The 22729-nt window shown below is 47.0% G+C and overlaps 1 protein-coding gene across 1 annotated transcript; it reads right to left on the bottom strand.

Annotated features, from left to right (window-relative positions):
* Positions 1 to 277: 277 nt before the first annotated feature.
* On the bottom strand, positions 278 to 21693 carry lingo3a (leucine rich repeat and Ig domain containing 3a). The gene is made up of 2 exons (XM_061297616.1): positions 21291 to 21693; positions 278 to 3500 (listed from the first exon to the last, which is right to left on the bottom strand). The coding sequence occupies exon 2, from the start codon at positions 3443 to 3445 to the stop codon at positions 1613 to 1615; it is 1833 nt and encodes a 610-aa protein (XP_061153600.1). The 5' UTR covers positions 3446 to 3500; positions 21291 to 21693; the 3' UTR covers positions 278 to 1612.
* Positions 21694 to 22729: the final 1036 nt, after the last annotated feature.

The following is a 22729-nucleotide window of genomic DNA, read 5'->3' as shown; positions in this document are numbered from 1 at the left end:
ATTTGTGGTTTGTTGTCTCGATTCTGCCAAAGGAAACCTGTCACATCCGTGAATTTGTGCGCGTCCTCATATTTATGTGTGTACACAGCAGGCTGGTGGTTAGGAAAAAAAAAACAGGGCCAACAAGGCCGCATACTGTAAATCCAGCCAAACAGGTTTACTTTCGGTCCCCTATTTTATTTTTTTGTGACAGTCAAAAGATTCTGACAGTGAAGACAAGTTGATGTGTCCTCCTTAATTGGAAAAAAGACACAAACGTGATTTTTTTTGTCTGGTCTGCTCACAAAGTGTCATTTATTTTATACAGTTTTTTCCCCAACAAATAAACAATTAAAGGCCCAATCTCCTCATTGGGTGAATCAATCTAAAATGACGTTTTTTGTACAGTTGGACTTATTAAAACTGGACCAAGACTATTTTAAAAACGAAAACAAATCATCACAGTGTTGCAGGTGTAGTAAATTAAAAAAATAATAATAACTGCAATAAAAATGGTTCAGTTAACAAGACATCATATCGCATGCTTTATGAACACTCGTTTTTTTTTCAATAAATATAAAAAACACCACCATACAAAACAGCAGTACAATTTCCAATGACAATTGTTTCAAATATTTACATCATGATTTCAACAAAAGACTGAAGAAAATGCAATCATTTGTAATATGGAAATTGTACCAAACTAGTACAATCTAAACCAGCAGAGGGCAGCAGAGCAACATAATGTGGTTTGAAGTTAATGGAAAGCTCCAGAGATAGAGAGATATATATGCCTTCAGGTTAAGTCCCTTCACATCAAGTGTGTACATTAATGATCCCATTTAAATTAAATTTATGTTGATCAAACACTGGATTCTTGATCTTCGTGTTTGCATACAAATATTGATTCTGCGATAAGAAATAATGAGTTCAATGTTTTAGGGATGATATATTTCAGATTTGTCTATTAACTTGGCAACTGATAACATCCCAAAAAGAAAAACGTTTGGGAAAAAAAAAAAGGAATTTGATATCCTAAACAGATTTTATGAGGTTCAAATGCCTTTTTTTTTTATTTACAAATGATACCATTACAACCTAATGGATTTAATAAAGAATAACTGACATATCGAAGCAAAAATAAACTGAGATAATGTGGTTGCACAAGTGTGCACACCCTCTTATCTTGTTCTATTTTATTTGGCTGTTTAAAATGCACAGACTATATGGAAACCCGTTAAAAGGGAGTCAGTTCACGCCTTGTCAAAGCACACTTAGTTATACACACTTACAGTTTCTTCATAGTTTCGTATGACTCAAGTCTGTTTTTCTCCCAAAATGTCACGGCAATGTGTTAAATGTTTAAAAGCACAAACAGCAAGTGATTAATGTCCTTGACATTTAAAAACAGCATTAGGCAAAAGAACACTATACAATTAAGTGCAATCGGTGTGTGTGTGTGTGTGTGTTCGTGTAGTGTGTGCGTGTGTGTGTGGGGGACTTGTGTCCTCTCAACATTCACATCTTAATTTATCTCAAGCAAGGCAGCCATCTTCCAGGTGTCCAAAATTGCTGTCGGGGATGAGCACAGTAGCAATAAAAAAAAAAAAAAAGTAAATGCTCTCCAGAAAGATCAAATCATCTTCATGTTGAACTTGCGGGCACCGCCCGGCCCTCCGCTGGTGGCTGGCCCGTCCACCTTTCGGAAAGAGTATTCAACGGAGAAATTATTTTTGTGCTGTCCTCTCCCGCGACTCCACACAAAGAGCAGGATGAAGCAGAAGAGGACAACCCCCAGGAACATGATGCAGCCCATTGCTGTAGAGATCAGGATGGTCTTCAGGTCTAGAGTGAACTTGAGGAAAACTTTGGTGTCGTTCAGGTTCGTGTCGTTAAGATCCCCGGCGTAGTAGGTACGATTAGCCATGAGGGCGGCATCGAGCGGCAGCCCGCTGACTGTGAGTGTTGCAAAGTACGTGTCGTTCCCTCCAGCGTTGCTCGCAATGCAGATGTAGGTTCCGGTGTCCATCACCTGGGCGTACCTTATTTCCAAGGTGCCTTCCTTTAACACCGTCAAGCGGCCGCTGCTCTTTGTAGTGATTCGACGCCGCTGCGGAGATATCCAGAAGATCACCGGCGTGGGCTCGCCCTCCGCCCTGCAAACGAAGGACACCACCTGCCCCTCGCGAGCGGAGATTTGCTGCAATTTCCTGTTTCGGATTTTGGGCTTCTGGCAGGTGAAATGCTCAAAGAGAGCAGAGTCGGAGAAAGCGCCCAAAGCCCGGCCCTGCACCTCCAAGGGCGTCATACACACCGGGGAGGCGTTGTCAAAATTCAGTGTCTTCCTGCGCTGAAGGATCCAAAGCAAGCGGCAGTCGCAGGCCAGAGGGTTGCCGTCCAACCGTAGGGTCTCCAGAGTGTTGACCGACTGGAAGGCTCCTTCCTCCAAAGTCACCAAGTTGTTAGCGGAGAGGTTCAGCAGGCGGATTTGTCGGAGACCACCCAGGGCGTACGGCTGAACTCTTATCATCCTGGTGTTGACCAGATGCAGCTCCTTCAACCGGAGCAGGTCTCGCAGCGACCAGGACTCCAGAACCGAAATAGGGTTGAAGGATAAATTGAGGGTGGTGAGGTGGGAGAGACTTCGTAGGGCCGATGTGGGCACGGAGGTGATGTTGGTGTGAGTGATGGACAGCCATGACAAGTTTAGACCCTGGAGGCTATGGGGGGTGATGTACTCTAAAAAGGGCCAGTGATCAATCTCCAGGCCCCTCAGGTTTCCCAGCTTACGGAAGTTCTGGTCCTCTAAGGTGGAGATGCCGAGGTAGCGAAGCCGCAAGGTGACCAAGTTGTGAAGGTACGACAAAGACTGACTGGAAACAGAAGTCAAGTTGCACCTCTCGATGGTCAACTCTCTCAGTGTCACCAGACCCAAAAAGGCCTTGTTGGAGATATAGACCAGATCATTGTCTCCAACTTCCAGGTTCCTCAGATTCTTTAGATCTTGGAAAGTAAAATCCAAAAGAATCACAAGTTTATTCCCACTTAGGTCCAGAGAGGTGAGATTTGAAAGGTGGGAGAAAGCCCCTATGGGGATCAGTTTCAGTTGGTTCCCCTTCAGAGAAAGCGACTGTAGGCTCTGGAGACTCGAAAAGGCATTCGGTTCCAGGACGCTGATCATATTCTCACTGAGATCCAGCTTCTCCACGTTGGGAAAGGACAGCAGGTCGCCTCGCTCCACCCAACGCAGCTTATTTGCACTCAGGTCCAGGATCTTGGTGTCCACCGGGATACCATCCGGCAGGGCAGACAGTCGCTTACCGTGGCAGGAGACAGTCTTGAGTTTGGCCACGCACTCGCAGCGTTGAGGACATGCTTGTCCCCGGGCAGGGCATACATGGCGCATCACCAGTAGGATGAAGAACGGCAGGAGCCAACTCACACCCTGTCTGAGGATGACCCCCATGGCACCCCTTCTTCCTCCTCCTGCTCCTCTGAGCTACAATCACTGGGCCAAACACCTGAGAAGACAAGATGGAGGGAACTAGGTTACTTAACATGACCGGATATTACAAAGAAAAAGCATTGTCGTCGAAGAGAACTAAGAAGCTGGGCTAACTGTTAGCTTATCGGGCTCAACTGGCTAACTAACTAAGTCTGTGGCTCTGCTAAAATCAAACTTTAGCAAGCTTAGTCCAAACATTCTATCCAGGTTAGCTTCAACAATTTGTATAAATCTGATCTTCTGATTACACATAGCGATCAAATCAACATCAACCGCTACGCTACTTCGCAAACTGACCTATCACAGCAGGTGTGAAGCCGGCAGTTTACGCCTTGCAAATAGCTAAAGGCCAAAAGGCCAGTGATCAAAGCGTGCCAGTCTGGATATACATCACACACAACACAACCCAACTGAGACGCGTACAATACTAAACTCTTCCTTTTATATCCATCGGGCTGCGGTTGATGTTTGCACATCCTTTTATATGCTCAACCCTCCCGAAATATCACCAGACACGCTTTGAATAGTGTGTTGAAATCTCCAAGGACAAAAAATAGAGACAAATGCTTTTAATGAGCAGATGAGTTTGATACGATGCAGCAAAAAAGGAAAGCGGCTTGTACGAGCGTTTAAAATGATCACCTGCTCCCGTTTCGGACGACTTAATAACTCCTTCAACGTCAGGCGGTAATTTACAATTCATCTTGACTCAAAGATGATTACTATTCAGCCTGGAATGAAATTATATGAATGTCTGATGGAGGGGGCGGAGCATGGGGGACACAAAAATGGTAAAAATGTTTTTTTTCAGGAAAGCTATCACACTCCAACTCGATTTTCTTTCATATTCTCTTTAACTAAAATCCATCTTGCAAATGTGAAACATGTCAAAGGTACCGCCATGATTTATTAGTCACATTCCCACACGAGCTGGTCAGAAGGTGCCCGAGGCTCGGTCCCAGCAGAAGAGAGCGATGTTGACACATTACGTTACATCAGCGCTCACTCAATTGCTGGTGACAGAATAATGGAACCAAAGAGTAACTGGACCTGACACTGTTTTGTTTATGCGGCTAGTCGGAAAAAATAAACCCACGAGTTCCTCCAGCATTTTTTTCTCCCCAAAATTACATTTTTAATTTTGAGTCAGAGACTGTGAAAATCATCAGAATAATTACCTGTGACATTTTTCTCCAATATTTCCACCCTCAGGGGATTACTAGATCTACTTCATCTAACCTTTGCTTTGACGCTAGCAGCCGGCTGACATTTGTTTTTTGGGTGTAAAATCTTGGCCGTGTAATAAGAGTCTGACATGCACCTATTCCTAATAATCTGATGAACTTTGATGATACCCACAATGCCGCACCCACCCCTTTCCTATACTACACGAAATGTCTTTCAAGAGCATATCTGGTAATCATTGCTCGTTAATAAATTGAGTTGGGGTCATGGGGTCGGACAAGTAGGACGTCAAAGTGTGTGACGCAGAAGCTACCTGCACACGATCCCGACTGTCTGCACGCGCATGTTTGAAAACGAACCCCCGCGTGTTGACATTTGAAATACTCTTTTCATATCTCGGAATAATAATGAGCACACAAAGTTCACTTTGCATATAGAGATCGACAGCTATGACTGATGTTGTCATGGTAACGGGTTCATACGTGCTCCACTGTTGAGGCCGTAATCAGAAATTGGACAAGGAGATATTCCTCAAACGACAGAGGGGAGAATGGTGCGTAAAATGTCGTCAGACAACAGATGCTGTCACACATGTGACTGAACATTAAACCGCCTTGCGATGACAATTAGTTCAGTTACTTGAAACGGAGTTCTCCAAATAACCACATGTGGCAGCCATCTGTTCTGGCAAATCACCAGCACTGCTTCTAAAATATTTTTTGAAACGCACCCCGGGAAGAAGAAATTATTCTGCCCCCACCCCAACCCTATAATTTGTATCAATGACACCACCACTGCCACCTACTGGAGTGGATGTGCAGTTACACTTGATTTGGCAAATTTGAAAAAAATTCAATATGGGATCACACGCGTTTGAGTGGCACAACATTACACTCGAAACCTCACTCTTCATCCATCTCTGTTCAGCTTTCACGTCCATTCGCTCTCAAAATACAACATTGCACACACACACAGAGCCCGCCTGCATCTGTGTGTCGTCTCCACCTGAACGCCTTGGTCGCCAACCACCTGCCAGTCCACCTGCTGTTCATTTGTTCTTCCCAGATTTGTCTCCTTTTCTATATATTCCTGCTCTCTCATTTCACAGTCGTGCTTGGCAAACAGCTTAAAGGCGCGGAGGCAGGGAGTTTACTTTAAGAGCTCGCGTCGTCACTGCTTTTAGGGCTATTTACCTGCGTTAGCGCGCACGTAAAAACGCGGGCGACAGACAAATGGCGGTGGATTTTTCACACACTTTGAGGAGTATTATGTGAATTAACTGAATACCCACCCAAGCTCTACATACCTTCACAGACTACAATATTAGGGACACCTGCACCGACACATGAGCTGAATCAAAACAAAGGTATTAACAACAACGAGAAAATAATGCTTTGAGGTGTTATAATAATAACTTTATTTCGATTTGACAAAACTGAATCGAATTGTTACATTTTAACAAGCTCAGGGCAGCTCTAGTGGTTAGAGGTCGTGAATTTGAATCTCGGCTGTGTGTAGTTTGCAAGTTCAATCTAACCTTTTTTATTAGATTATGAAGCTTCCCCGCGGCTCCTTGCATATTTAAGGTACTAATAAAAAAAAAAAAATGGATAATTGGGATGTCATCGGAAGGTGTAATTAAACCGTAACTATTACAGTCAAAAAGACTTCATCAAAGTGTCCAGTGTGTCCTTTTGACCGTCGTACCGTTTTCAAATGAGCAGCAGCATCATTAGCATCGAAGTTGACTTGTAGGTGATTTGGCGCTTTACCTTCCCCATCAAAACATTAAAGGGCAAAACTGTCGAGGCTTTTTTTAATGACATACAGTATTCCCAATGGAGCTGCAGCCAGATGACAAAGTGGGCAGTTTTTTTGAACCGCATCATTCAAACACTGCAGTGAGAAATGAAGAGAGCCTGAGAGGGAGGGGGAGGACTTCCTGCCTTTCAAGTACAAGTTGAACAGCAACAGACAGACACATTTAGACAATAGAGTGGGCAGTGTATCTGCAAAGGGGAGTGGGCATCATTTATTTGCATCTCAACATGTGCTCCAGTATCCACAAGGGTTTAACTGCACCAACATTATAGTTAATAATTCATATGTATATTTCAGGCTGGAGTACTTTTAAAGTATTTTAAAAATTCCATAATATGAGAGAGGAAAGCTACATTCGGTTATGCATGTACACTTAATGTGGTGTGGGAAATTTTCCTTCCAGGTTCAATCGGGAGAGTAAAATAACTCAGATATGCATGTGATATTGGGCGAGAGAGTGCGGAGAAGGTCTGATCAGAGTGTCAGGAAAGGAACGCTGCCGCAGGTACACGACGAGGCAGACAAATGAGCAGGAAGCTTGCTCGGGAGTGTGCGTAGGTGTTGGTGAGCAAAAAAAAATAATGGCTCAGAGGCCGAGGCGCAACCTGCTTCGGGGCTCTTCAAATGGCTGCTCTCACACTGCGTTCTCGCGTGCCCACTCGTCGCTACACTCGCACAACTACACGACAACTGCACAGTGTGTGCGTCTTATGTGCTGACGAATCCCTAAGAGGAACACGTTAGTCATTTACATGGAGGGTGGTCGTTGCCTGTGTCCATCAATCTGCAAGGCCCTGCAGGCACTGACATGAGCCCACACACAATACACATGCACACTACCACACACTGGCTGGAATTAGAATACAATACGGCTCACATTTCTGCTCGACAGGTGGGAATGGAAAATGGATGAGGGACATTGTCTGAAACTTAGCCACACTTTTGCTTAAAGTCACCGTTGAGTTGGGGGACAAGTGAGACAGTGTGTGTTATTCAAGAAGAGACTGTGGGCAGTCTGAAAATAAATAAATATAAATAAATATAAATAAATATAAATAAATATAAATGAATATAAATGCCCCTCCATGAGTCGTCACCTTATCGTGGTGGAGGGGTTTGCGTGCCCCTATGATCCTAGGAGCCATGTTGTCTGGGGCTTCATGCTCCTGGTAGGGTCACCCATGGCAAACGGGTCCTAGGTGAGGGGCCAGACAAAGCACGGCTCAAAAAGCCCCTTATGATGAAGAAGAGATATGGAAACAGATTTCCCTCGCCCGGACGCGGGTCACCGGGGCCCCCCTCTGGAGCCAGGCCTGGAGGCGGGGCTCGAAGGCGAGCGTCTGGTGGCCGGGCCTGCGCCCATGGGGCCCGGCCGGGCAAAGCCCGAAAAGGAAATGTGGGTCCCCCTTCCCATGGGCTCACCACCTGTGGGAGGGGCCAAAGGGGTCGGGTGCAGTGCGAGCTGGGCGGCGGCCAAAGGCAGGGACCTTGGCGGTCTGATCCCCGGCTGCAGAAGCTGGCTCTTGGGACATGGAATGTCACCTCTCTGGCTGGAAAGGAGCCCGAGCTGGTGTGCGAGGCAGAAAAGTTCCGACTAGATATAGTCGGACTTGCCTCCACGCACAGTTTGGGTTCCGGTTCAAGCCCTCTCGAGAGGGGCTGGACTCTCTTCCACTCTGGAGTTGCCCACAGTGAGAGGCGTCGAGCAGGTGTGGGTATACTTATTGCCCCCCGGCTGGGCGCCTGCACATTGGGGTTCACCCCGGTGAACGAGAGGGTAGCCTCCCTCCGCCTTCGGGTGGGGGGACGGGTCCTGACTGTTGTTTGTGTCTATGCACCAAACGGCAGTTCAGAGTACCCACCCTTTTTGGAGTCCCTGGAGGAGGTGCTGGAGAGCGCTCCTTCTGGGGACTCCATCGTTCTACTGGGTGACTTCAATGCTCACGTGGGCAATGACAGTGAGACCTGGAAGGGCGTGATTGGGAGGAACGGCCCCCCCGATCTGAACCCGAGCGGTGTTCTATTATTGGAATTCTGTGCTCGACACGGATTTTCTATAATGAACACCATGTTCAAACATAAGGGTGTCCATGTGTGCACTTGGCACCAGGACACCCTAGGCCGCAGTTCGATGATCGACTTTGTAGTCGTGTCATCGGATTTGCGGCCGCATGTTTTGGACACTCGGGCGAAGAGAGGGGCGGAGCTGTCAACTGATCACCACCTGGTGGTGGGTTGGCTCCGATGGTGGGGGAAGATGCCGGTCCGACCTGGCAGACCCAAACGTTCTGTGAGGGTCTGCTGGGAACGTCTGGCGGAATCCCCTGTCAGGAAGAGCTTCAACTCCCACCTCCGGCAGAACTTTTCCCAGGTCCCGGGGGAGGCGGGGGACATTGAGTCCGAGTGGACCTTGTTCCGCGCCTCCATTGTTGAGGCGGCCGACCGGAGCTGCGGCCGTAAGGTCATTGGTGCCTGTCGTGGCGGCAATCCCCGAACCCGCTGGTGGACACCGGCGGTAAGGGATGCCGTCAAGCTGAAGAAGGAGTCCTATCGGGCCGTTTTGGCCTGCGGGACTCCCGAGGCAGCTGACAGGTACCGGATGGCCAAGCGGAACGCGGCTTCGGCGGTTGCTGAGGCAAAAACCCGGGCATGGGAGGAGTTTGGCGAGGCCATGGAGAATGACTTCCGGACGGCTTCGAGGAAATTCTGGTCCACCATCCGGCGTCTCAGGAGGGGGAAGCAGTGCAACGTCAACACTGTTTACAGTGGAGATGGCGTGCTGCTGACCTCGACTAGGGACGTCGTGTGTCGGTGGGGAGAATACTTCGAAGACCTCCTCAATTCCACCGACACGCCTTCCATTGTGGAGGCAGGGCATGGGGACTCTGAGGCGGACTCTCCAATCTCTGGGGTTGAAGTCACTGAGGTAGTTAAAAAACTCCTCGGTGGCAAGGCCCCGGGGGTGGATGAGATCCGCCCGGATTTCTTAAGGGCTCTGGATGTTGTGGGGCTGTCATGGCTGACACGTCTCTACAGCATCGCGTGGACATCGGGGACAGTGCCTCTGGATTGGCAGACTGGGGTGGTGGTTCCCCTCTTTAAGAAGGGGGACCGGAGGGTGTGTTCCAATTACAGGGGAATTACACTCCTCAGCCTCCCTGGGAAGGTCTATTCAGGGGTGCTGGAGAGGAGGGTCCGTCGGGAGGTCGAACCTCGGATTCAGGAGGAACAGTGTGGCTTTCGTCCTGGCCGTGGAACAGTGGACCAGCTCTTCACCCTCAGCAGGATCCTCGAGGGTGCATGGGAGTTCGCCCAACCAGTCCACATGTGTTTTGTGGACTTGGAGAAGGCGTTCGACCGTGTCCCTCGGGAGGTTCTCTGGGGGGTGCTTCGGGAGTACGGGGTACCGAGCCAACTGATAAGGGCGGTTCGGTCCCTGTATCATCGATGCCAGAGTTTGGTCCGCATTTCCGGCAGTAAGTCGGATTCGTTCTCAGTGAGGGTTGGACTCCGCCAAGGCTGCCCTTTGTCACCGATTCTGTTCATAGTTTTTATGGACAGAATTTCTAGGCGCAGCCGAGGCGTTGAGGGTGTCCGGTTTGGGGACCTCAGCATCGCGTCTCTGCTTTTTGCAGACGACGTGGTGCTGTTGGCTTCTTCAGGCCGTGATCTCCAGCTCTCACTGGAGCGGTTCGCAGCCGAGTGTGAAGCGGTCGGGATGAGGGTCAGCACCTCCAAATCCGAGTCCATGGTCCTCGATCGGAAAAGGGTGGAATGCCCTCTCCGGATCGGGGATGAGATCCTGCCCCAAGTGGAGGAGTTTAAGTATCTTGGGGTCTTGTTCACGAGTGAGGGGAGGATGGAGCGCGAGATCGACAGGCGGATCGGTGCAGCGTCGGCAGTAATGCGGACTTTGTACCGGTCCGTCGTGGTAAAGAGAGAGCTGAGCCAAAAGGCAAAGCTCTCAATTTACCGGTCGATTTACGCTCCTACCCTCACCTATGGTCACGAGCTATGGGTCGTGACTGAAAGAACGAGATCCCGGATACAAGCGGCCGAAATGAGTTTTCTCCGCAGGATGTCCGGGCTCTCCCTTAGAGATAGGGTGAGAAGTTCGGTCATCCGGGAGAGACTCGGAGTAGAGCCGCTGCTCCTCCACGTAGAGAGGAGCCAGATGAGGTGGCTCGGGCATATCATCAGGATGCCTCCTGGACGCCTCCCTGGGGAGGTGTTCCGGGCATGTCCCACCGGTAGGAGACCCCGGGGACGACCCAGGACGCGCTGGAGAGACTATGTCTCTCAGCTGGCCTGGGAACGCCTTGGGATCCCCCGGGATGAGCTAGATGACGTGGCTGGGGAGAGGGAAGTCTGGGAGTCCCTCCTGAAGCTGCTGCCCCCGCGACCCGACCCCGGATAAGCGGAAGAAGATGGATGGATGGATGGATGAATATAAATGAATATAAATGAATATAAATGAATATAAATAAATATAAATAAATAAATAAACACCAAAGGTCTACTGCTACCAACTATGGCGTATAATACATCAGCCATCAACTCGACTCGGTACCCCTGGTTAACCACATCCTAAAAAAACAAACTCCTGCTCATTAGTGAGTAAATCTGTGCAGTCACGCATCGTAACAAGGAGCATTAAAAACCAGGATGAAGTTCAACCAACCACTTGGGTGCCAGAAAGACGACTCGGTTTTCATATTAAGAACCCGACTGATTGGAGCATTGTATGCAAATTAATATGAAACAGCACTCTAAAAAAAGTCCCAAGTGGCTTCTTCATTATCATAATGGATCCTTAAAATTACTCCAGTGTCCAATAAGCAAGACGTGAGAGTGAAACCAGAGGACACAATGGGGGTGACTACCAACGTGTTTTGACAAGCACGCATGAATCTTTAATTAGAGGCAACTGTTTCAGAGCTTGTTGAGCTAAAGCCTCGGACCAGCGTCGGTTCAATAATGGAGGAAGTTACGTGGTACGGCGTGACCCGGGAAGGTTGACCTCGGCTACACAAATAATAGCGCAACAACAACACGTAAACAAATAGAGCTTTCAAAGTCAATAAACATATATATCACACTAAAATTTAGCATTGCCAATGTTGATGTTTTGGTTAGTTAGCATGCGGCTATCATTTTTTATTTAATTTCTTACGATGCAGTGCGGCAGTTCTGGATAAATGACATTTATTCTTGCAACTCCCCCAAATTGAAATGAGATTATTCCAAACCCCAGCGAGGGATTGATCGGCAAATGTCTGAGCGTGTTCTATTATTCCCTTCAGAATGCACTTGAACTAAAACGACCTTCTTTTGATAGATTATGCAAAGCGAGTCGCTAATACTCCAAAGTTAATATATATATTTAAAAAAAAGAAAGTTGTCTTGATGTGAGTGTTTTGAAGCATCACTGTTTTCTATTAGCAGACATTACAGTCGACATCTACTGGAAACGTTCCCGTAGAACCTCATCGCTCCCAGCAAAGTCACTGCCAGTTACCACGACGGAGCCGAAGCAACGACGAGACGTAAAGCTCGACGGCGCTTCTCCGAGGAAAGCGCCGAGCGTCAGCGTAACGCACTCTGACACAACTTGGCCCGCTTTGAACATACGCGAGCGACCCTTTGCACTCTGCAAGTGTTGCAACACACTGACTTCCATTAGCTAATAAACCATTCCGCCCCATCAACTGAGAACTATTACACGGTCGGCGGACTTAATTGTTTTGGGAGTCTCCCCCGTGAGACGTGAAAGATTCCAATGAGCTGTCTAATAGTAATTAAAAGTCCATTCGTTAATCATAGGTAATATTTTCTCTACAAATGAAAGCACAGAAAACAGATGCCACTTAACGACACAGACATAGCATGCACTTGATTTACAGGACTGAAAACGGTCTTGGGCACACAACAAAACATCATCCGGCCTCGTCACTCTTCTTGTCCTTTACGCACACTCAAGGTTGAGCGTCATAAGCCCGAGAGCGCTCTAAGCCTTCTTGAAGCCTGCAGGCGCTCGCTGTCCTTTCTAGTCGGCTTTATTAACAGGATGTCTGTCCCTTTCTACTTCCTTCTGGCTGCCAATTAGACTGTAGTTATCAAGGGACAACAATGGTGCAAGACAGGGCAACTTTCTATTAGTTCGAAAAGAATCACAGTACGGCCTGCAATTTGTTCCCATCATCTAAAAATAATTAGCTGGATGTCAAATTGATTGGTCACATCCTGTGCGCTTTGCTAAGTGCAGTGTGAAAGGGGTTGCCATTTTTAATTTTCAAAATATAAGACAAAATCAACCACCAATGTTCAAACACAGGCACAGTCCAGCAGTTTGTTAGAGGCTAGCGTGAGAAGCTAACATAGGATTCGACAAGGGCTTCTTGTCAAACAGCATGAATGGTATCACTACTTGAGCATTGTTTATAAAAAAGAAAAAAAAAGACTGTGCGCTGGCCTCACTTCACACTGACTTCCTTGGCGATTCCTTCCCCAACCTTTTTACAAAATTGCCTAGCGTCGAGTTTCAGGCGCTAATCTAAATAAGACCCCCGGAGGTCCCGCGAGGAAGCGGCCCCGACAACTTCGGCGAGGGAGTGTGGGTAGCGGTGCGCAAATTGAAAGTAATCCTGTGGTGTCGGCCGCTCGCGGTGCTGCCCGAGTGGCATCCATCCATAATTCATGGCTCGACGGCGGCGGCGGGGTGGGGAAAGTTGCGCGTGTGTAATAAAGCGGCACTGATGGAATCGCTGAAGGTCCCAGGTGTGAGGGGAGCGTCTGTTCAACGAGGCCAGCAGAAAGACTATTTCACATGGTGTCTACCAGCCGTGTGCCTGAAGACGATTGGCTGACAGCCACTGTCGTATCAAACTGACTGACAGACAGAATGATGCCAAAAAAACAGCACTCCGTCAATTACTACCAGCAAAGCCATTATTCAGCCTCATTTAATATTAAGACTTTGAGGGTCCTGGACAGCATCCAGTGCTGAAGGAGTGAGATGGTGGAGGGGATGATATCTGTGAAGATGCATCAGGAGGTGCAAGGTGAGGTATAGGAGAAGGCATTTGGAAGGGTGCGAGACAGACTGGCAGTCGGACAAAAAGCGATCCCGGGAGTTGTGTTACAGCCGGCGCAGAGAATATCTTTACCCGTCAGCTCGCCGCCGACATAATGCTTACACTTAAGCTCGAATGTCACAGCGTGGAGGCGGACATGATAGTCGTCGCCCCTCCGTATGAGCAGATACTGAAATTTGATGCGGGCTCCCATCAGCCGTAACACGGCGCCCTTTAACCTTTTCATTCTCATCCGCTAAAGGCCGACTCTGCAAAGTGCTCGCTCGCCAACGAAGATGCCCTTGAAATGTCATACGAGGTGAGGATCTGGACAAAAGTGCGGATTCAGGATGACTGTTCGCAACTTCAAAATTATTTTAATGGTCTACATATCATCCGTGCTAGATCATCATGACCTTTGTAAGCTAAATTGGTGGCCAGGACATCTCGAGCAGAACTAAAATTACTGTTCAGGATTGTGTGAAGTCCTTACCAATAGGTCATATGTTAGCATAGTGCTAATAAGATTCGTTAGCATTAATCACTATCCTGAGTTACTATTTTTGGTTGTTACAGGAAATGGCTACGCATTGAAAGTCTTCGAAATACTGACAAGACTTTGCACATTCGAGCTCCTGGGACGCTTGCCTTGAGGTGGAAAACCAATATCCACAAGTGTCCCCAGCCGATAATTATCCCGATTTACATAAAGACCGCCAGCGTGAATGGCAGGATTAGCGCAGCTGGATGAAATGTGCCGAGCCGTCCGTTTTTGTCCGTTTTTCGTGGTCTGCTGTCCATATTTTGACTGGACTACTTGAGCGACGCGCCCACTAATCCTGCGCCGACGGGAGCTGCCAACGCCGCCCGGCTCGGCTTCCAATCACGCTTTGCTCACTTTTAATCTCGTTGCCGCTGAGATCCGAAGCGCAGAATTGGAGATGACTGGCAATTTCGGCTAGAATACGTACAACTTATTATGAAGCAGGGCAAAGGGACAGGTAATGAAATTGGCTTATTTTGTGCTGAGGTACATCCAAGTCAACTATTACTGGCTGCCATTTATATAGAAGTTTATATACAGAAACCATAAAAAGTGTCTGCTTTTAAAATTAAAAGAACTAATTAGTCATGGCAGCCTTTGAAGAGGTTTATGAATGTTGGCCTGAACCAGTTTTTTTTTTAGCTGATAGGGGAATAAAAATAATTTATTTACAGATATACAAAGATGAATTGCACCATGAATAATGCCGACTCATGACATGATCAGTAAAAAATCATAGAGAAGCTAGGCGAGATTCTCGTCAATGGCTACCGGTTGAAAATCGTTATTTATGTCGTTGGTAGGAAATGGTTGGAGTGTAGTGTGGTGTGGTCAAGCCAACGTAAAATGTTTTGATGGGGGTTCTCATTAAAACTTGTTGCTTTCTTGCACATAAGGTGCTATAATATTGCAGTTTTGAAATACAGGAATGTTAGTTTGTTGATTACAGAACGACAATCAAAGGCCGTATTACCGACAGGAGAAAAGATCACAGCTGCTTCATCTTCAAGCCTCACGTCACTCGCGGCGCAATCGTAATCTAGGCGTTTTGTCCGCTTGAGTAATGAGAGGATGTTTGTCTGGAAAAGCGGCTTGTTTTCAACGCTACCAGACTGTATCTGTGTCACGTCTTCGGAGAGATTGGCTCATGCAACACAGAGCTCGGGATCGGAACGATAGCGATGAGTGCAGGCGTTGACCTTTAAACACGTTAAGTAAAGCGGAGCGCCGTGGCCAAAGAAATGGGAACAACAAAAGTGCAGCGAGGAGAGATGTCGCTTCTTTGTGACAGCGAGAAGCCGATATGTGAAATACTTTGGAGAAGGTGATGAGGGATTACGTACCCTGACGGAAACACGCGGGGAGGAGAACCGACAAAATGGGTTGCGGGGCGCTTTGAGCCGAGCAAAACGGCAGCCATGCGTGCACGCTCGAGTGGCTGACAGTTGCAACCTGTCATCTTTAAGAACTGTGGCGATGCGTCATGGCTGTCTGATTAATAAGGGAGCCCATTATACAGGGAGGTGGAGACCAAAAAAAATATATATCAAAATGCAAACGTGAATGCTGGGACATGATGGCAGTTGTCAGCTTTGGTGACAGGAAAGAAGAATGGAGGCCTGGAAGCAGATTGACAGAAAAAAAAAACACTCAACAAATTCGAATTAGGTTTTGGTAGCAAGGAGGAAAAAAAATAGAAGCAGGAAGGCAGGAAGGTGCATCAAGGAGGTCCAGAGGGAGAAATTTAGCCCAAACTAAAGTCGGAAATGCCAGTTCACGGGATGACCAATCTGTGTGACCGCGCCACTTAGAAGCAAACGACAAGATGGCGGCGATGCAAAGAGCCTCCCTGGAGGTAAAACCGAGGGGAGTCGAGTAATTGGGCCGCCGCCAGCATGTGAAACAGATCTGTTCTGACACAACAGGAACTCGGAGTCAGAAAAGCCCAACGAGAAAGTCTTCGCCGTCGCAAATTATTTACGAGTTCCTCTAAGACGATGCGCTGCAACTTCAGACAGAGTCAGGGAGTCAAAATAAAAAATTTAAAAATGGGGAAAAACAAAAGTGAGCGTGAGGCCGCGGGTGGGTAGTGACAGCGGACCCGTCACGGGATCAATGAGTTTCTAAGAAATGAAAGGGTGATGACAGCGTACGTGAGAGGAGCTGAGCGGGTTTTGGAAGCGTCTGCCTGCAAGGGCTTTTGCCTCATGTCATCAATTCAAAATGTTGTCTTCACGTCCACTCATCCACTCATCAACTCCTCAAGATCCTGAGCACACCTGTCATGTGCCAGCTACGTGATGGCACGCCACCAAAGCACGTACTTGCTATTTATAAGACCACACTTGATGCTATACGGGCAAACGTATACAACTAGAGTAGACAATTCATTAGGTACAGCCTAATGAGAATGAGTTCCATCAACAACATTTCAATTAATTCCAAACATTTGATTACAGTCATGCAGCAGCCTGCTCATTCAATTTTCACTTCATCTCCTTTTGCTGTGACAGTCCACTTGGAAAGTCACACATCTGGCACAAACAATCAAGCACTGGCGGAGCTAGAGGGGGCCCAGGGGGGGACACTGCCCCCCCCCCTTCACATATTGTGAATTTAAAAGAAATGAAAGGAGCCGTATTCATTGACCGCAAAGCAAGTCATCTGTGTTCACGCCCACAACGGCGCAGACCACGGCCTGAAATAACAAAGCCAGAAGAGAAAGTTGACAGAAGAATCCCAGTAGACTTCTTCTCAAACACTTTTGACAGGCAACCCAGATGAAGGAGGAAGAGGCGAGCGTGTGTCTGGATGTCCGTTAGGCACAATCTCATCACACCAGCCTGCCACGCTTAGGCACACACGCACAAGTGATGATATATTAGTTTCAACCATGCACAAAGAAAACAAGGGAGCGAGAGATTCAAGGATTTGACGGCCCTTTGAGACGACAGCTCGGGAAAAATATAACGCGTTCTTCACATAAGAGCACAGTTTTAGTGTGTCATCAGATTACTTCAGATATATACAAAACTCATTTGCACACCAGAGAATAGGAATCTGCATATATCCGCATAAGCTAGAAGCCATCGAATTTTTCCTAAAACCGGGTTATTGCAAGTAAAAAACAACCAAAAGGTCAGCAGAAAATAGCAGCCTAGCGCCAATTAACATTTCCCTAACGAAGTCAAATGCGACATCTTTTTGGTCGGCTGACAGCTGTTCTTTGTAAGCCTTTAAGGTAAGCTTTCAAAAAGGCCGTAATGAAAACAAGGACTTTGCGACCGCCGCCTGACCTCTGCATCATTAAGCTGAACATGGAGAAGGACTAACATTTCAAATCCCCCACGGTCAGCAAATTCTCATGAACATACAGTCGACTTGCCGCGAGTGGGTAACGCTCTGTCAAGAAATTAGCCGTACAAACAAACGCAAATCGCAAGTGATTCTCGAGCGCATAAACTCGGCATGTGCTCTACTTAGTTTCACATAACTCTAACCACATTAAAGCCCCATTATCAGCTTCTGTTTTGCGCACAATAGGATCAAATTTGGGGTGATTATATTTCAAGCAAAGACAAAATGAGCTGATAAGCCCTTGCGGTGTTTCTTCAACACGAGTCTAATCTGGGGCTGTAATTACATAATTGAAGAGCGCTGATTAAAGCGCTCTTACGCACGGTGACAGATGGGCGAGACTGGAGTCGGCCTAGCGGACATACGAGTGGGTCGACAGGACAGTATGTCGTGGTTGCTAGGCTCAGCTGCTCCAAATGCGGTCGGGAAACCAAGTGGAAGGACTGAAAAGCCTTTGAGCAGTTATTTTAGCTCCAGGAGCCGCTATCTGTTAGCTTGCTAACGTCGGTTGCTAGCTTACTCTCGGGCTGGGTTACTGTGGGCATCATATTGCAGGAAGCTGCCGTCTCCAAAATCATGTTTTATGAATTGCCGCTAAGAAGGCAAAAGTGAGAATGGGACTTTGATCTAATTTTGTTTTATTCATAGATTTGACTCGCTAAGCATGGCTCAAATGCTGCGATTATGGGATGGAGGAAGACGACTTTCAAGTAGTGATTGGCACTGGCTCAGAGCCAGGCTGTTGAAAGGCAAGTGTCGGGAATAGTCCCATCCAGATGGCGAGGCGGGCAGGATGGAGCCGCGTATTCCTGTCACCGTGGCCCATCTGCGCTACACAATGTATTGTTTTACGGCTGCTTAGTCACAGCGTTTCAATCTGCCAGGCAGCAGCTTTGGAAGCACATAAAGTGAAATGAACTGGAGACAGCAGCAACAACAACAGCAAGTTCATCAACCCGGAATAGCGCTAAAACTAGACCACCTATTGTTTTATACTCACCTAGCGGGAGCATTGGTTTTAAGAGGACCTGGCGGGTGACATCAATCACAAGTCTGAGTGTGAGTGTCTGGGCGTGAGCTGGGGTTGACAGCAGCTCCTGTGAGTGAGTGTGCTCATTTTGTTTGTGCTAAAAAAAAAAAAAAAAAACTACATTGGCAGCTATGGCTCTCTTTTCCCGCATGCCAGGCTCTACTTGAATAGCTATTCAGTATGAACGCATAAAAATTATGGTCCGTGGTTGGAACGTTAGTCAGAAGACCTTGTAAATTGCATTCTGCGTCATGCATTTTTTCTCCTTCCTTGCAAAGGACAAGCTATCTTTGTTTCCCGGTTTATTACATTAGTATAAAAAATATTGCCAAAACAAACTGTAAATCCCGAAATGTTTGCGTGACTAAGATGCCACGCGAAATTTATTTGTATGTCTACAATTTGTCTTTGGACTTGGTGAAGCAGCATGTGACTCTTCAAATTATTTTAGTGTAAGTGTAACCTAAGACATTTATAGTATGTACGTATTATAAATTCAATGTCGCTTATTAATACAGATTAATTTATTGCTTGTTTGTTCGTTCGAAAAAAAAAACATGGGAAGAGGATCTCGAAAAAAAATTGCCGTATTAAATAATAAATGCAATATTGATTCTTTTTCTAAATGGCTCAGTCCTAATTAGGACTAGCTAAATGTGTCCGCTTCCCATTGGAGTCATTACATAAGGGCAATATGAAATATGCAGTACGCGAAACCAGTAGGATTTTTTCCTTAACCCGAACGCCCCCCAAGCTGACCTGCAGCTTCAGAGCCCATCAAGCCGATCCCGTCCGTCAACACTTGACACTCTCGAGTTGAGCCTGACGGCCATGCACTTCAAAATATTAAGTGCGAATTTGGGCTCGGCTGGAAGTTTCAGCGCTGCGTCGGTTCGTCAAGAATAAGCTGTGGTGTATTCATTTTTCATGTAGGCTAAGATCGTTATGAATAATGTAGGCCGACGCGTAAATTGCATCATTGCAACATAGCGAAAACACACGAGGACTCCTCACAGATGACAGAACTATGCGACATTCAGCACGGGAGAAATTAAATAAATGAGGTGCAAAGCCAATGCACTAAACACTCTCTTGATTGCTTCCATTTTTTCATTAGCCTCACATCCAAGCCCAGGGGTAAAGTAGCAATTTTGGAAAATCTAATCTAAAGTGATAAAATTATAAAGTATTCAAATTCTCTGTGCATGGTTGAAGAAGGAAAGTCCATTAAAGTAAATAACATAAGAGCAGAAATATCTCAGGATGGGGGTTCATTACGAAGGTGACTGCGTGGAGGTTCCGGCACCATCCGAGCGGTTTAACGGCCTTGGAGCGGCGACCATCCGGCTGACTGTCAAACCTTTCCAACGCGGCCACGGGAAAGTCACTCCGAGGCTCTAATTTCAGCAGGAGTAGCATCGGCGGCCTCGTCTCTCGGACGGCGGGCGCATGTGTGTTTTACTGCCGCCGTAAAGCTGAAAACAATGCAGCTTGGCAGCGATATCGTTAAGTGGACTTAATGTGGCTCTTGAGCGCCGCTGACAGCTTTATGCGCAGCCGAGGGGATCAGAATGAGAAGAGCGGGGTGAAGAAATGGACGAGGGGGGCACCCGCCTTTCCACAATGCGCTCTGAAGCACTAATTGACCCGTCAGCAGACATTTTATTACTGACATCATCAGTGCACCCCGCCGCTCCGATTGCGTTCATTCCAATCGCGACTTTGCCCCGCTGACGCTACAAAGCGGCATTCGCGGCTCCTGACAGCTGCTCAACGACCTGTAACGTCACGCCACGACAAAGTGGGGCGGGTAATGACATGCCGAAGCTGTCCGGGACACCTTCAATCAAAATGAGAGGTGGCAGTGGCTCAATTAATAAGAACTTGGCTTGGACTCCGTCGCTGACCAAAACAGAAGCATCAGTTCAAGTCAGATTTGGAATATATCGGTCAGGAGGCTTCGTAGAACACAACACCGATGAAATACGAGGCGGAGCTAGAGGGGGTGCCGCGGGGGCACTAGCCGCTCCTGGAAAGTGCTTGGACCAGGTGCCAGGCCAATTAAATGACTTTTGGGTATTTTCGGATTTTTCCTGGAATTTCTTTACACATTTTCATCCATCCCCGATAAAGAACATGTATTGATGTTTCATAAGCATTTTTTGAAGAATTTTAGGGTTTGTAATTTTTATTTTGCGGATATCCTTGTACCACCAACGCTTTCTTTCCCTTTCTGGGATAGCCGAGGCTTTGCTCAAGGGCACCCCATTTTATGTTTCCTACAGTTCCAAGTATACTTAATGACTGCTCTGTCCGTAGCGTCGGTCAGTTTCGGAAGCACATCACCACATCGACAGGGGCATTAATTAAATAGGAAGGGGGGCGGCACAGATGCCCTCAATCAATACAATACAGATATTGTAGTGTTGCTGTTTTCTGGAGGAGGGGGGGGGGGGGGGAAGCAATCAGCATCATAATTCCCTTTGGTGCTAAATGCATAAAGTGTCCCGAAGCTTTCGAAAGGGACGTGAAGAGTCTGCCTCGGATATGTCACAGCCACTGCAGGGATCGATCCAAAAACTGTACCGCCTTCACATCATCAAAGTATGATTGAGAGCTGCTGGCTGACAACGCACACACTAACGCCGACACACGTACATTTTCAAGAAGCAAAGGGGGAAAAAAAAGAGGGATATGGAGGAAGCGCAACAAAGTGACTGAGACTCGTCTTATGATAATACGAAAATTGGAGCGAGCGTGTGTAAAAAGTGTGCCAAATACGAGCAAGAGGCTCACCCAGGACGGGAACTTGAGCGGCGCTCCTTGCACATCTGCAAGCTGCTGCGATGCTGTGATGTTGTTCTCTCGGAGCAGCTCTCTCGATCGCTCTCTCTCCTCTAGCGCTTTCCAAAAGAAGCCCCCAAGCTTCCTCTTGCTTTCTCTCCTCTCGGCGGGGGGCTTCTCCTGCTCGTCGTCTCCCGGCGGGCTTCGCGCCTGGGCGAAGCGGTGAGGGGCAGCACCCGGTGGCTCGGACCGATGCTGGTTTGCATGTGTGTGTAGGAGTGTGTGCGTGCGTGCGTTTTTGAAACAGGACCCTGCTGCTGTTCAGTGAGGCTCATCTGGTCGCTCTCTCGCCCCCTCCTCTCTCTTTCTCTCTCTCTCTCGCTCGCTCTCTCTCTATTTCTCTCAATGTGTGTGCTGCATTCAAGTCCTACAAGGCAGACGGGAAAACAAGCTTTCAGTATTAATCTCACTGTTGACTCCTGTGTGGAGAACCTCTGCACTTGCACCTCTGCATGTGTGTGTGAGTGCGTTAACATGGATGACTGAGTCCTTAAGTGAGCAATCAACAAGTTTGCCACATGAAATGATCTAGTTTGACTTAATTAGTTCAGAAAATTATTTCTTGACTCCAAAAATGGACCTTTGTCATCTACAATGCAACACAGAAAGAACCATGTGATTGTACTCACCTGACATACTTGGTGGAAAACATCTTGTGTGAAAGCTAAAAAAAATAAAAAAATGGAACAATAGTTCATTATATACGTCTACAACACACACTGCTTCATAAAAAACTATATATATCCCTGCCGACAAGCATACTATTCTTGTGAATAACAAATGTTAGCACAATGACGCAATCGATACAATATCAATGTTAGAAGATGGCAAAGATGAATAAAAGAACAAGACCCGTGTGACTACATTTTAATTTAAGCTAGCTTGTAAAATGTGCATAAAATTACCCTCATTAAATAAATAAATAAAGAGCAAGTAGGGACCGACTTACCGAGCGCACATGTAGCAGCAGCTCAGCTTCGAAAGAGTCTTGTGACATCATCTCAGAGTATCTTGTGACCGAGGGTCGCGTAACAATAACGATTCAATTTGATTTATTGAAATGAGGTCATGTTAAAAGCAAACAATGGCTTTTGCATGAACAAAAAAAAAAAATTGGAAAAGGGGCACCGTTCAATCGTTTTTTGTTTTTTTTGCGGCTATGTTTTGGGCTGCTGCATCTTGCAGTGGAAAAACAATCAATGGGCTGCAGACTCCCATCAATAACAGTGCAAACTCTTTGGACTCAATATTCCCTCAGGAAACAATGGAAACACAATCAATTCCCACCCAACTATGGCCATCATAAACTTTCTTCACCCTCTAGACAAAATTTTCTAATGCATCTCTGCGTGCACCTTTTGTTAACTTTGGTTCTGGTCGTCTTGAGAAAA

Source organism: Syngnathus typhle, linkage group LG14, assembly GCF_033458585.1.
Source record: "Syngnathus typhle isolate RoL2023-S1 ecotype Sweden linkage group LG14, RoL_Styp_1.0, whole genome shotgun sequence".
Taxonomy (NCBI): Eukaryota; Metazoa; Chordata; class Actinopteri; order Syngnathiformes; family Syngnathidae; genus Syngnathus; species Syngnathus typhle.
Note: the sequence above shows the minus strand (reverse complement) of the source record. Positions and strands in the feature narration are given on the sequence as shown.